Here is a 14,250-nt window from a genome sequence, read left to right as displayed (position 1 = left end):
GAGGGAATGTAGTGTGCACGGTAGAAATATCAGACTACACGAGAACCTTGCGTAATCTGGGGAAACCCTCAGCATTTTTCTGCCTCCATCTTTGTTGGCCTTGTCTTTAGTCACAGTTGTCAGTTTGCGCTCAACGCCTTCGCCTTGCTGTCACAAGCTGAACCACAGTCAGTGCAACGTAATCCGAAAATGTTTGACGCAGACAACCCACATTGTTCGCAGAGGTTTACAAAAAAGCAGCATGACAGTACATCTGTAACATTAAACCTTCCCCAATGCCTTCCCGCGCATAAAAAGGTTTCCACGTGCACGTTGTTTCATACAGGCACTGTTCTTACGCTTAGCGGGCTGTCGGGTGTACAAGACCAAGATATCGCGCTAGAAACAAGCTGCAATATTAATACTAAAAGCAAATTTCATGCATCCTTTTTTTTTTGACCAAGAAAAACTGAATCGAATTTGTTTATGCACATGATAATAATATTTTGTTTTCATTTTCTAAAATTTAACACAATAGTTTTCAGTTGCACCTTCATTCCTAGTGTCCTTCCAGTCGCACTTTTACAGTTTGTGTCGCTGGCAATAGGTTCTGGCACATGTTTGGTCACTTTTATCACGACGATTTGACGGACCTTGTAGTGCCTGCGTTGGTGTAGACAATGTATGGGGCTTCCATGAGCTATCCTTCTATCTATCCTTCTAGATGGAATAAGACTCAAGAAGCTGCTGTTCGTATTATCATCTACTTAGCCTTGTAGAAGAGCAGTGGACTGCACCAAAGGATTTTACTTGGTGTTTCTTGTTCAAAACTAAGCAGTGCGGGAGCTCTGTGTCTTGACTTAATAGCTTCGAAGGCAGCAATTATGGGGCTAGCCTTTCACCATGACTTTTTAACTCAGGACGAGTGCGTATGATTGATGCCTTGCTTTCTTTCCTCTGCAGGACTGCCCACAGTGCCCACTAAAGGCTATGGAAACAAGGCAACACATCTGGAGAAGTCAAGCTCCGAGGACACTCAGGACAACGAATTCATCATTTTCAAGTCTGTGGTAAGTTACTCGCCTGGCTCTTTCCCGTTTGCAAGGAAACTACTTTGGGTTGTCTGGTGCTTGCTATCACCATGACTTTTAACAAAGAAATCAACAATCGGTGGACTGGAATCGCAAGATAGGCGCAGTTTTCAAGTTCAGCTTCCTTGGGACGAAGGCACCATGCTCAATAGGATTACGCCATTCCAAGAGCTTACTTGGAGAGATGATAAAAAAGTTTCATTTGTGGAAGATAAGAAAACTGAAACATGAACATACTTTACCTTGTTGGCTGTGCACTAAGGACTCTATGTGACCAGTACTAGCCAGGATGGTTATTGGGAGTGTGTGACGATGACATTGTGACATTGTCAGTTACAAAAGACCAAGTTGCAGGAAGTGCCGCAGGAGAGTGCTAATGTTAATGTACCTTGCAGTTTCAAGAGGTACATCTTCAAGTACAGAATGGCATGGGGAAGGATTGATGGTGCAGAATGATAGTGCAAGTGTCGACAAGCTGAGTTCCATAGAACACCTAGGTTTCTTGGAGTGCTTTTTGGGGTTCCCCGAGCACCTAAAGCTATCCACGCCTCAGCACCCGCTTTTCTTTTAACCTTTTTACTGTGAGTCTAATCACACTAATTGTTCATTGCACACTCGTACTGTACAGGCAGTGTTTGTTCAGTCTTTATTTATTGAATTTGGACATTCTTTAAGGTGCTATGTCTGTATGCTTTCTTTTACTTGTATGTCGAGCTAGAAGGAATGGAATCTAAGCTCAGCACCTTTTAGAAGCCGTTGGGTGTTTCCCGAAGCTGGGTCAGCGCCGTACATTGCGAGGAAGGTTTTCAGTGGGTGCCGCATGAAGGCGCTACGACTGCACGCCAAACAAGGAGGAAATTTACCGGAAATAGAGGAAATTTGGTACGCGCTTGATTGCGACATCTGTAATTAACATGCTCATAATTACTCATGTAGGCCTTAGTGCATATCTCAAAGATATCTTTAAAAACTGTGCATTCTCTAGACGCGCCTTTATTCAGCTTCAAACGTTCAAGTGTCGCAGCGGAGTGGCAGCGTCCCGATCTTGTACGCCGGTGGGCCCGGGTTTGATTCCCACCTAGACCCCGATTTTCTTTTCTTATGATTGACAGTTCGAGCAGACACTTTTGCGGACAGCCTCCGTCTACAACTTCCTTCCCCGCCACTCATGAGCCAAGAAAGGCTTTCGCCCTAAAAGATTGAGAACACCTGGGGCAGTGGAATGAGAGTGAAATCTGCTGGCGTGGGAATTAACCACATGTGTTAGAGTTGTGCTCTGCGTTGTGTCACTGCTGAAAAGCGAGAACGTTGCTGCTGGAATGGTTGTCAGAAAATTAAGATGTGAGTGTAAAGAAAGGAGACGTATTTGTAAAATAATGGTGGAATTATCTTCAGCCGGGGCTGCCCATCTCGTTTGGCGAGGAGGCCAGGAAGGGCTGCGGCACGAGCTACGTGGAGGGCCAGCACTGGCTGCGGGGCCCCCTGCTGGGATCCGGGGCGTTCAGCTCGTGCTACCAGGCCGTGGACCGCAACACGGGCACCCTGATGGCTGTCAAGCAGCTGCCCTTCTGCCGCTCGTGCCACCACGACGACAAGGAGACCGCCGAGATCATGGGTGGCGTCTGGGACGAGATACAGATGATGGCGCGCCTCGACCACCCGCACGTGCTGCCCCTGCTGGGGGCCACCAAGCACCAGGACCACTACAATGTCTTTCTCGAGTGGATGGCCGGTGAGCACCACTTCCCTGTGGCCACTTGGTCTTGCCCGCCTGATTTTTCAGAATTGCACTTCGGTGGTCTGGTTGGCTTAGCGTCATTATGACTCTTGCAGTGCACCACTGTGCACTTAAAGCGTTAGGGACACCAAATTTTAGTTGTGTTTTCTCGCATTAGAATGATGCACAGCTCTTTGGAAAGCATAGACAGCCACATGGATTGTGCCAACAAGTGGTAAATAGTTCATGAAGAATGTTTGCTCTCGAGCTGTTTCAGTTTTGGTTTCAACAGCGAGATGATGGGTGTGATGTAGGAGGCACGCCCATGTTACGTGTGGCATAGAAAAACTGCAGTAAGGTCGCTGCTTTCCTTGATTGAGTTCACGTCGACTTTTACACAAGCCTGCCGAATATTTTGAACGGTGAAAAATGAACAAGCAGCAAATACATCGCAATTTTACATGCCTCTCGTAACATTGTATCGTCTGTGACATTGCAACTGTCAGCTTTTGAAACCGAAACGTTACATGAAAATAATCAGTGATAAATTACTCAACTGACACGTGTTGACCGTTGTGTGCGATTGTCCAGTGCATCACTCCAAAGAAAAAACATGCATCCAAAAATTTGGTGTCTCAACTCATTTAACAGATTGCAAAACTACATGCAGCAGCACCACATGGCACATCTTTGCATTATGTTACAGCATGCCGACCGTCAGCCATGAACAGATCTGCGTGATTGCATTTCCCATGCCTCTGCATGTGGATTTTGTTCGTTTCGGTTAAGTCAAATTTTTGTCACAACCCCATGGGATTCTTATCATCGAGATTCTCCCATGTTTGATTTCTGTCATTGAATACAGTTGTGTTGTTCAGAGAATTGCGCCCATGCTACTGACTAAGTCATCTAAACATTTTCTGAATATTACTACTGCATGATTTCCCCTTCAGTATGTAATGGTTGATAGGCCTCAATAATAACTCCATTTTTCTTCACAGCTGTTTTGTGAAGAAGCGTTTGTTCTTAATTTAAACCGCCTATATTCATGTTTGAAACTATTCTAAAATGTTAAACTTAATTGACAACTGAAAAGTTGACATACGCACACTCCTGATTTAGAGCCATTTGTGGAACAATTGTTGTTGAGGCCTAGCACAGCCTTTGTTTTGCAACAGAGGCGGTGAGAACGCCACTAAAAGAGTTGCAAGTACCACTTTATGACCGGGCGTGCTTGCTCCTTGACCTGCTGACTGGTTCCGTTTCGAATGTCCAGGTGGCTCGGTGGCTTCCTTGCTGGACCGGTACGGGCCGTTCCCAGAGGCCATGATCCTGCGCTACACGTACCAGGCACTCAGTGGCCTGGCGTACCTGCATGAGAATCACATTCTGCACAGGGATCTCAAAGGTGGGGGCTCTTTGCCAGAAGTAGAATGGGCTGGACATTACTCGCTTTGTGTTAACATTTTGTGAAGGTGTGCTAATAAGGTTTCCTTCATCGATCAGTCGATCGATCGATAGACTCTGCCATGTGCAGCTGCGAAAGGTGTAAGTGACGAGGGGACAAATTCCACACCGTTCACCCGGCTCCTTCCCGCTGGCGGTTGCTTTCTTGGAGAAACAGTTGCATTAGGAAACTCTTAGTAACCTCCAGCACGCACCTGAATTTGAATCTGCCGAACTATTTGCTGTTTGTTTTGCCGCTAGTCAGCCAGGCTGCACACGAAGGCATTGTTTTGTCGCCTTTTATCTCTGTTTTCCTCCAACTGTTAGCTTCATGACTGTATCATTGCACATTTATTGCTTTGAGCTGCGCACGCGCTATTATGCTGTCCCACGGGGAACAACATAACGTGTGGTGGGGTGGGAGAGGGTATTTGTCTTATCTTGGAGTCAGCTTCTTCATTTGGCCTGCGAGGGTGCTAGTTGAGGGATCGATGTATAGACAGCAATATACAGTATATATTGTGCATTATGACCTTTTTAGCATTTTTTAAGACATGTTCGCAAAATCGTCGTGTAATTTGTGCACTCCTTCTTGAAGCCTTTATTTAAAGAAAAAAGTGCGCAGATTATGCGAGTGAATACGGTATACTGCCATCCCATGAAGCTGTAGTGCCATAGTGGAAGTCATAGTGGATGCATGGTGAAAGGTTATAGCCTCTGGCTACAGCATATTGTCTGTGGCTTGATTTAAAGAAGCTCTTATGCTCCGTAACATCAACTAAATCCTTAGTATGTGATTGTTTTTTGTATTTCATCGCTTTCAGAGTGTGGTTACTTCAACCAAGTAGGCAATTCAGAATCTCGTGCTGAGTGGCATAACACCTTAGTGGCAGAGCTACCTTGGTGTATTGGCTTAATCATTCATCCGGGATGAGGAGTTGCCCACTTTATCATCGCTGTCCATAAGGGTTCAGAGAGTACAGGAATTCTCAACTGTTTTGTGTTGCGCGATGTGCTTGAAAGAAAGAAAAAAATTCCCTTTCCAGGTGCCAACCTTCTTGTGGACAGCACAGGACGGCAGCTGAAGATTGCCGACTTTGGGTCAGCCAGTCGCCTTCAGAGCAAGTCAACCCTGGCTGGGGAATTTCAGGGTCAGCTTCTGGGCACCATTGCCTTCATGGCTCCTGAGGTGAGCCACTGTCTCTCCTTCTGCCCCCTTTACCTTTCTGGCGTGTACTCCATAACATTGCCACACCTGTGATGTTTTCCTTTTGCACTTGCACTGTCAGTGTTTTTAACTTATTTTTCTGTTGCAGCAAAGGCATAGCTACAGTGTCAGATTGTGGTTTTGCTGTGATGGCCGTAACATTTTCTAGAAATGTTTTGGGGTCTGTCAGGGGTAACTGCAGTGTACTGTTCCATTTCTGTACAATAGACTTCTGTTAAGAACAACTCGGTTAAGACTTCTCGGTTCGGTTAAGATTCTTGGGTAAGGTGAACAGTGTCTCCCATAGGGCTTGGTGTGTGCAAAGTACATCTGCTCATTGACTTGGGGTGTGGAAGTACTATAATGCGAGCTCGTTTCATGCTGTCGGTCTTGAGCTTGCTTCATGCATTGTGCAATCAACATTCTATTTGCCCTTATCGTTTCTCTGAGAGGTTGTTTTATTCTATGATTTTATGCAACATACATTTTGGCACACCTAGCATGCTCGCATATCTTTTTTAGGGGCACTTCCGATAAGGCAAGCAAATTTTCTGGTCACTTCAAGTTTGTCTTAAAGGGAGTCTACTGTATGTTAATGTAAACAGTGGAAATGATGGGTTTTACTCGGTAAGCACCCACAATGCCTGTTTAGCTGTAGTGCCATCAAATTGGTTTATCGAGGGGGGCAAGGTTTAAACACTGAAGCATTGAGCAGCTTGCCTTTTAAGTTCTTCATGCATCGACTGCTTGTTTATTGAGCTCGACATGTGACAGTGTACCTTTCTTTTTGATGCGTTAGTTTTACTGCCGTTTAGTGCTGGCCAAAGGGTTCGGTGCAAACTTTACTTTTCTAGTTATTTGGCAGGTACTAGTGCTCTTATTGTTGTTTCAATTTCACTTGCAAATTCACTCCAGTTATCTTATTTCGAGATTTTATTGTCCAATTTGGTCTCGCTGCATAGGTAGCCATCTTAATTCTAACTCCACTCTCTGTCACACATCGGCATATGGGGGGCTTGACACAACTAACGCATTCAGGAATGGTCGATGTCACTTTTAACGCATTCAGGGATGGTTGACATCACTTGTAACGCGTTCAGGGATTGTTGACGTTGCTTTTAACGCAATCAGGGGTGGTTGACACCGCTTTTAACGCATTCAGGGATGGTTGACACCGCTTTTAACGCATTCAGGAATGGTCGATGGCACTTTTAGTGCATTCAGGGATGGTTGATGTCACCTTTAATGCATTCAGGGATGGTTGACATCACTTTGGTCCTTGTTGGCGCAGGTGTTGCGAGGGGAGAATTACGGACGGTCCTGTGACATCTGGAGTGTCGGCTGTGTCCTGATTGAGATGGCCACCAACGCACACCCTTGGGAGGACTGCAAAGTACTCAATCACCTGGCACTCATATACCGGGTGAGGGTTCCCCTAATGCGGATTTGTCACATGTGTGTAGGCAGAGATCGGGCCTGCTTTCCTAAGCGTCTTGTCTGCCTATCAAGACACGATGGGCCACTCTTAAGCCAAGGTTTGACAGGGACATTGCACTCAAATCTCAATGAAACAAGTTAAATTTTCATTGTATTGAGGAACATTGACATGTCTATAATAGTGGTTTGGAGCAAATGAAAACTTGAAAATTAGAAACTCATGACAGCTGCCCAATTTAGCTGCCATTGAAATTAATATATAATGCATTGCTTGACCACTTAGTCTGCAGTGGCTTACTACGCACCAGAAATTAATGTGTACCGCATTCACTTGTCATAATGCCCTAGGTCTTAAGCGTCTGCCAGATTAGCAATGTGACTGGTGTGGCGCATTTTCTGTACGATGTGGAAAACTGTTATCTTGTCTCTGTTCCTCGTGATGACACAAATGCTGCTGTGGTCTGAAGATACTTGGAGAACAGAGCTCCCAGCAAAGGCACCCCACGTTTGAGTTTTTGACATGCTCTTTCGAAGCCTTAAATGTTCGCACATCCCTAAAAAATTAAGTACAAAATGGAATCTGTCTGATATTAGCTGTATATTTTTTTTTTGGTCAATGAGGATGCGAGTTGAGGGGGTAACTTATAGGCGGCATATTACTGTATATATTGTGTACCATGACATTTCTAGTGTTTTCTTGGGACGTGTTCACAAAATCTTTGTGTAATTTGCATGCCCCCTTTTTGTAGCTTTAACCCTTTGAGGGTCGAATTATTTTGAAGAAAACTTTCCCAGGGGGTCAAATTACTTTATTGCGGATCTTGAATCTACAAAATGTATATAATCGAGAATAAATAGTAAAAAAAATTAGGAACAGTACTTTGGTGACAGCATCACTCACAACTGGAAAATGTTCAATAGAATTTCACGAGCGACGGTGATAAACAAGCTAAGAGCAGCACCAATAAAGATAGAAATCAACTTTCGCCGCCTCTGCAAGAGAGTGCCCAAAAAGAGAAAACACGTTTCGCGCGACTCCGTTGCGATCCCGCGGCGGTATCAAAACCGCATAGGCGCTTTGCCTCAGAGAGCGAGAATACCTCGTGAGCAACGGTGATAAGCAAGCCAAGAGCAGCGCCAATAAAGATAGAAATCAACTTCGGCAGCCCCTGCAAGATAGTGCTGACAAAAAGAAAACTCAAATTTCGCGCGACCCCGTTGCGATCACGCGGCGAAACCAAAACTACAAAAGGGGTGTTGCCGCAGTCTGTGCCGCCGCGCTAAAGCTAGACATAAGTTCTGCTTATCTCCGTAAGAAGGCAGCACAAAATTCAAACACTTCTTGTAAGTCCAAAGAAGTGGCAGCACCCCCCAGTGAGCACGCATTGTTCTTTTGGCGCAAAATTTCAAACGGAAGATCGAAACCGTACCCGTACGGCAAAGACCTTGCGGGACAGAAAACCGCCGCCGTACATATACGGCAAAAACCTTCAAAGGGTTAAAGAAAAAAAGTGCACAAATTATATGCGTAACTACAGTACTTGGAGTTGTCCTTTGTGTTCCTGTAATACCGTACGTGACCATTGGCCTCAAGAGCAGTTGCAAAGTGGACGTGGGCCGTGCAGCCAGACGAAAGCTGACGGTTAGTCACGAATGGGTCTTGCGCAGATCTCGTGTGCCCAGTCTCCGCCGCCGGTCCCCAAGGTGCTGAGCCTCAGGACACAGCACTTGGCTCTGCAGTGCCTCCAGCTTCGCTCCGAGGACCGTCCGCCAGCCTCCGACTTGCTCTCCCACCCCGCCTTCAAGGAAGCCGGCCTCCACTCGACCATCCAGGAACCGTGAGGACCCCTTGCGGCGACTGCATCAAGACCGCTGGGTTTTGTTTTGGAGGTCCAATGCGTGCCTTGCCACAACTGACCCCGAGTGACTGCATTTTAGTAGCGTCGCAATTCCCGTGTGACCTCCGTTTTCCCCGTGAATGTCTGTCGTCCAGTGTGCCTTGCTAAACTTTCGCTGTGAGTCATTTCATTGATTTTCGTCTAATGACACGCCTTTGCCTCACTGACCGTAGGCGCAGTACTTTTGAAGAAGTCCCAGGCTGTATGGTGATGCTTCCAGTACACAGTGAAGACAGCTCTCACAATCTGAACCACCTGGGCCTCTAAGTGCCACTCAGAACCTCCACTGTTCACCTTGAGAAGGCGATCCTGGCGCTTTTGAAAAGAACTGTATGTCAGTTCTGCGCTTTAGCAAACAACTGCTTTGCGAGGCTTATTGCGTCACGCACTGTCACACACCTTGGGTGTCTGTCGTAGCACACCAAGACCCTGGGACAAACCACGCACTCTAGTTTGCGTCTGTTTCGCGAAACTGTCGAGCCCTTAACGTGGTCACATATATTGTGTGTGCTGTCGCTCTCTCCACCGGCTTTGTGTGTCCTGTCACTCGGGGGTCAGTTGCGGTTAGTGCAAAAGCACTGCAACAGCGTGTTGGTGGTTGGGTTCTTCTCACTGCATCGGGTTTTTCTTTACCTCAGACAAAACAGAGATGAAACGGGATGTTTTGTTTCTGTTTTGGTTGCATTGGCAAGAGAGTCTCAACACAACACAGCTGCGTGCACTGCTTTATTGTATTTTTTCCCCTCTGTCTGTCAGTCCGTTTTTTTTTTTTCTTCTCTACCTCAACGTAACTTGTGCTGTTTTTCTTCCCTCTCTCCTTTGCATATCCTTGTGTAAGCTCTCTGAAAAATGCACGGCAGGACTGAATGCAGCCACAGCACTGCAAGGAGTTTTTGCCTCAAAATGCGCTGCAGTGTTCACGTTGTACGAGTTTAGTTTGCCGATGGGAAAATATAAATCAGCTGAAGTTGCATAGGTCAGTGCAAAACGTGTGTTCTTTGCTGGGCCCTGTCGTGGGAGAAGCCTCTCTTCAAAAATCATTGTCGACCCCCACCATCGGATTTTTAAAATTTCAGAGTAACGTTGAGTTTAATTAAGCGAGGAGTCAAGAAGGGAGGTTGGAAAGAAGTTGTGAAATGTTTTCAGTCCTGCCTACGACATACTTGTTATCTATCAAAGTGTGTGCCAAAAGATATATCCTTGTGAGAGAAAAAGGGAAAAAGACAAAAAAAAAGAAGAAAGAGAAGTGTACTTAATGTCGCGTGTATTGTCATGCGTCCTAGTTTGCAAGTGTTCAGTTTTTGCCGTTGCTGTCACTGTCTCGGTATTCCGACTTGTGGCGCAGCGACGGGAAGTTTTTTTTAAACCTTTCACTTTAGTTTTTGTTTATTGCTGCTGGGGACCACATATATTGTATGTGCTGAGGGTCTTGAGAGCAGCAGCTAAGTAGCCTTGCACCAACAGCACTGTCCGGACTTTGCAGTGCGGGCATTTGTATCTGGTGCTTGGAAGTGGAAAACGGAAGAAAAACCTGTATTTTGTCAGATAAAAAAAGGGGGGGGGGGACTCGGTTCGTTGGTTTGTGCACTTGCCACCACACATTGTTTTCTTCTTCGTTAGACGGAAACACAATGCGAACGTTTGTGGAGCATTCCTTTCGAAGTATCAGTTAATGGTACAGCTGCGGCTTGTAAAACTGCACATAAAGCCTTTACCTTTGTCATGGTTGTAATTGGTTTGTGTTCCCAATGAACACTGAAACGCCACTGGACATCCAGAGGACGTCCAAAACGTCCGCAGGACGTCCAAAATGTCCGCAGGACATCCAAACCGTCCGGAGGACGTCCAAAATGTCCGCAGGACATCCAGAACGTCCGCAGGATGTTCAAGGGAGTTTCAGTGTCTATTGGGGTTGATGTCTAGCATCATCAAGTGCAAAAGGGCAGTGAACTTCTTGCATCAGGGTCCACTTTGAGCGGGTTGCGAGAAGGTCATTTCAGTAGCACCGTTTCTTCACAACAGGCTGACCGTTTTCACATTCTTTAACCGGCTGCATTCGAGTTGTGTCAAATTCGAGCACGGGTGTGAACTGTGCTCGGTCAGTCAGGATGTAGGTATCTCAAAAGCACAAAAGAGCATTTGCTGCCGGTTCTTTTCTGCCTTGAATTGTGCAATTTGCCGGGGCAGCGATGCGTGTGCAGCCGTTTTCTTGTCACGCACCCACCGCGATGGGGACAACACTTCGGAATATGCTTGCATGTACAAGCTTGCCTACGGCACTATTATTATTGGTCATACACACACTACTTTTGTGTGAATTTGGTGCATTTCGTGCAGGTTGCCATTCTCGTAATACATATATCTATATATTTTGCCATTACCTGTCACAGGGGTTTGCACGACTTGTGATTGTACACGTTGGCAGAATTTTTTTATTATTTTGTGATGCATGGAGCTCTCATTCTTTAGCGTAGAAAATGAAACGACTGAGGTCGTAGTTGGTGAAACTTGAAGAGGCTGTTGTTGAAGCCTTCTGTTTTTGTTTTTCGAGGAAATTTTGCCATGTTGTGCTGGTCACTTCCACTGTTTCAAAAATGTTGTCACATGCATCACATTTTGTTTGTGACACAAACGTACAAATGCCTTGAATGAAATGTCAGTTGTAGGTATAAGTGCGAAAACAAAAACGCAGAAAAGAGGCATGTTGCACGTACATTACTTGTTCAGGTAATTGAACCTTTCTCTCATATTGCTGGTCATGCACTGGTTCCGAAACCATTGTCATCACATTGCATTGCTGTCATCTCATACGTGTCATACCTTTTTGTGTCATTTGAAACCTTTTTTTGTTCTCACATTGTATCGTTTTATTTTTATTCGCCTTCACCAAAGGAACCAGCAAAAGATTTTGTCATGGGCTGCCAACCGGTTTGTGTGTTGTTCATCTATTTATTTATTTTGCTCACAAGTGGTCCTTTGGCAAAAAAAATGATGCATTGCGCCACATGTGAAGGGTCATTATATTTAGGTGTTCGTACCTCTAGGTTTGCTCATGCACCAAGCACCATATAATGGCATCTCATGCACTACAGTTGGACACGTGGCAGATGACACATGTACAAAATTTAGCTCTAGCTTTTGTTTAAAGCTGCAGTCTTGCAGTAAACTCTGTCAAAGAGCAGCATTCTTTAAAAGAAGAAAAAAAAAAGAACAGCTCGCTAGTGCATGTGCCTTTGTACATGGTGTTTTTTGGGGGGTTTGGGGTGAAACTCCTGGGGCCATATTAAACTTGGGACCAAAATAAAGAAAAAAAAAAGATTTCTCCAAAGCAACTCTAAGATGCAGCACTTGTGTATTCTTTTCACATATTTATCAATTTCTCCGTTTTTTTTTCCCTACAAATCACCCAGTGATTTTAATGCAATTAGTTATTTAAGTAACCTGACCCGCAATCGGGTAAAATTTGTTTGTCCTTTTTAGTGATTTGTCATCAGTTTGTTTCTTTTCTTTGTAACAAGATTTATGTTTAAAATGGGTAGTGTTGACAGCACAAGGCTGTTTTTACTGTGTAATGTTGTTTTGGACACATCACATTCACCTTTTTTTTTTTCATTCATTCATTGGAAGCATCATTTCAAGAGACCTTTGTGTCTTATAGTAGTAGTTATGTAATGCAATCACCCTGTGATGATTTTTTCTTTTGTGCCACCTTGGAAAAAAAAACATAGCACTAGCGTAACTGACGCACACAGCAAACTGCACTTGGTGTTTCCATGTCTTCTTTTTGACAGGCTGTTGTAGTTGGTTAGGGCAAGAGGGAAATTGTTTAAAAAGTATAGTGAAAAAGTCGATGGAAATCTGAGACTCTGAAGAAAGCCTGTGTGTAAAATGCAGCAGTGCAGATTAAAAGAGCGATTCACTTTGTCTATCGAGGATTGGTTCATCAAATTTTTATTCATTCTTGCTGTTGTCAACTGCATGTCTGTGTGCGATACACAAGATACCTTTAGCATAGCATATTGTTTCCTCAACCGCTTACCGCGGCCAGCAGTTGCCAATCTGCACACATAGGTGGCGCCAGGCGCCTGCTCCTGGCCAATCGGTGCATGAGCATGTGCATGAACATTGCGAATGAACCTGCGCATGAACATTGGTGGCTGCTGGCTGCGGTGACTGTCTACACTCTGTTAAAAGTCTATAATGTCTGATCATGCAGGTTGAGTTCTTTTAGAATGACCACAAACACATGTTGGTCGCCCTGGAAGAAAAAAAGAAATGCAGAAAGCGCATTTATTTTGTGTGGGTGCAACTAGTACGCTGTGGCAACTTGTGGAAAACGGTGACTTTTTTTTTTTTTCCTTTCCAAGAAGTGGTGGTTTCTTTGTGTCTTTTTTTTTTCTCCCCCTCCAAGAGATTAGTACCTGAAAATCATTGACAGTGCCTTATGTCCGTCGTCTGCCATGAAGTGTGATCGTGAAGCAGTATTTTTATATAACTCAATTGCATTTGTTGATTCTTTATGCCTTTTTTTTTTATACTATGCATGCACATATTTTAGCCTTTATACAATGTTGCATACTTTACACTGCTCTCGCTATATTGAGGGGCATAACGTGTTTGAAACGTGTGTGCCAATTAAAATTCGAAAGCATTTTAAAAGTCGTTCATTATCTGTCTTTTTCTCCGCGCTACATATGGTGCAGGGCGAATTTACGTTCTGCGCTAATGAAATGCATTGCCGCATGTGGCCAGCAGCATAGCAGTTTTCACAGCCACTACCGGCGGTGTTCCATGTGGTAGCTGAAAAATTCCCCAAGTTATACCAAAAAATCACTGTTGCAGGCAATTTTGCCTGTAGCAGCTGCAACACTTAATGCAGAAAAAGTGAGAATTTTGATCCCTAAAATTCTCCAAAACTCCAAGAATTTCTCTTTCTAAAAATTTTATCCTTCAGCACCTCTGAAATAGGGAAAATTCCCCAAATGAAACGCTACCTTGAAATATAGAATTCCTTCAACTACTTCTGCCTTGATGCAAGCATTTGTAGCTCGTTTGTGGAATTGCAAGTTAACCTTCTCTGGCATCTGCGCAGTCGATCCACCTCATGCTATGAAAATATTCTGGCAAAATCATCCTCTTTGCAAAGCCCCAAGATACAGAGCAACAAACGGCTTGTTGGGCAGACTTGGCTTGATGGGCAAACTTGTTGGCAGGCATATTGGGCTTGTCGGGTGAGTTTGTTCACTGTGATCAAGAAGACTCGCACCAGCTCTGTATGATTTGGCCTTCCAGAAGCTTTTAAGGCGCAGCCTTACTTGCCCCGTTGAGCAAAAACCTGTCTGTGTGTGTGTGATAACACTCTATGGTACCCATAAAAGATGGCTTCCTCATGCTGCCTGGCAGGTGGCAGTTATTTTAATGAATGATTGGTCATGTGAGGTTGTGACAACCTGGATCGCACAAGTCCCACCGGTG

At 44.7% G+C, this 14,250-nt stretch overlaps 1 protein-coding gene across 2 annotated transcripts in view; it reads left to right on the top strand.

Annotated features, from left to right (window-relative positions):
* The window catches only part of LOC149365792 (mitogen-activated protein kinase kinase kinase 1-like), an 89,843-nt gene extending 76,403 nt beyond the window's left edge, over positions 1-13,440 (top strand). For both annotated transcript variants that reach the window (XM_089546245.1, XM_089546238.1), the window contains exons 17-22: positions 943-1,049; positions 2,466-2,802; positions 4,064-4,195; positions 5,280-5,422; positions 6,732-6,863; positions 8,546-13,440. In XM_089546245.1, coding sequence (XP_089402371.1) covers positions 943-1,049; positions 2,466-2,802; positions 4,064-4,195; positions 5,280-5,422; positions 6,732-6,863; positions 8,546-8,719 — 1,025 coding nt within the window. In that variant the 3' untranslated portion in view covers positions 8,720-13,440. The remainder of the gene's footprint in view (positions 1-942; positions 1,050-2,465; positions 2,803-4,063; positions 4,196-5,279; positions 5,423-6,731; positions 6,864-8,545) is intronic.
* Positions 13,441-14,250: the final 810 nt, after the last annotated feature.

This window comes from Amblyomma mixtum, chromosome 1 (assembly GCF_055824585.1).
Source record: "Amblyomma mixtum isolate Tamu chromosome 1, ASM5582458v1, whole genome shotgun sequence".
Classification (NCBI taxonomy): domain Eukaryota; kingdom Metazoa; phylum Arthropoda; class Arachnida; order Ixodida; family Ixodidae; genus Amblyomma; species Amblyomma mixtum.
Note: the sequence above shows the minus strand (reverse complement) of the source record. Positions and strands in the feature narration are given on the sequence as shown.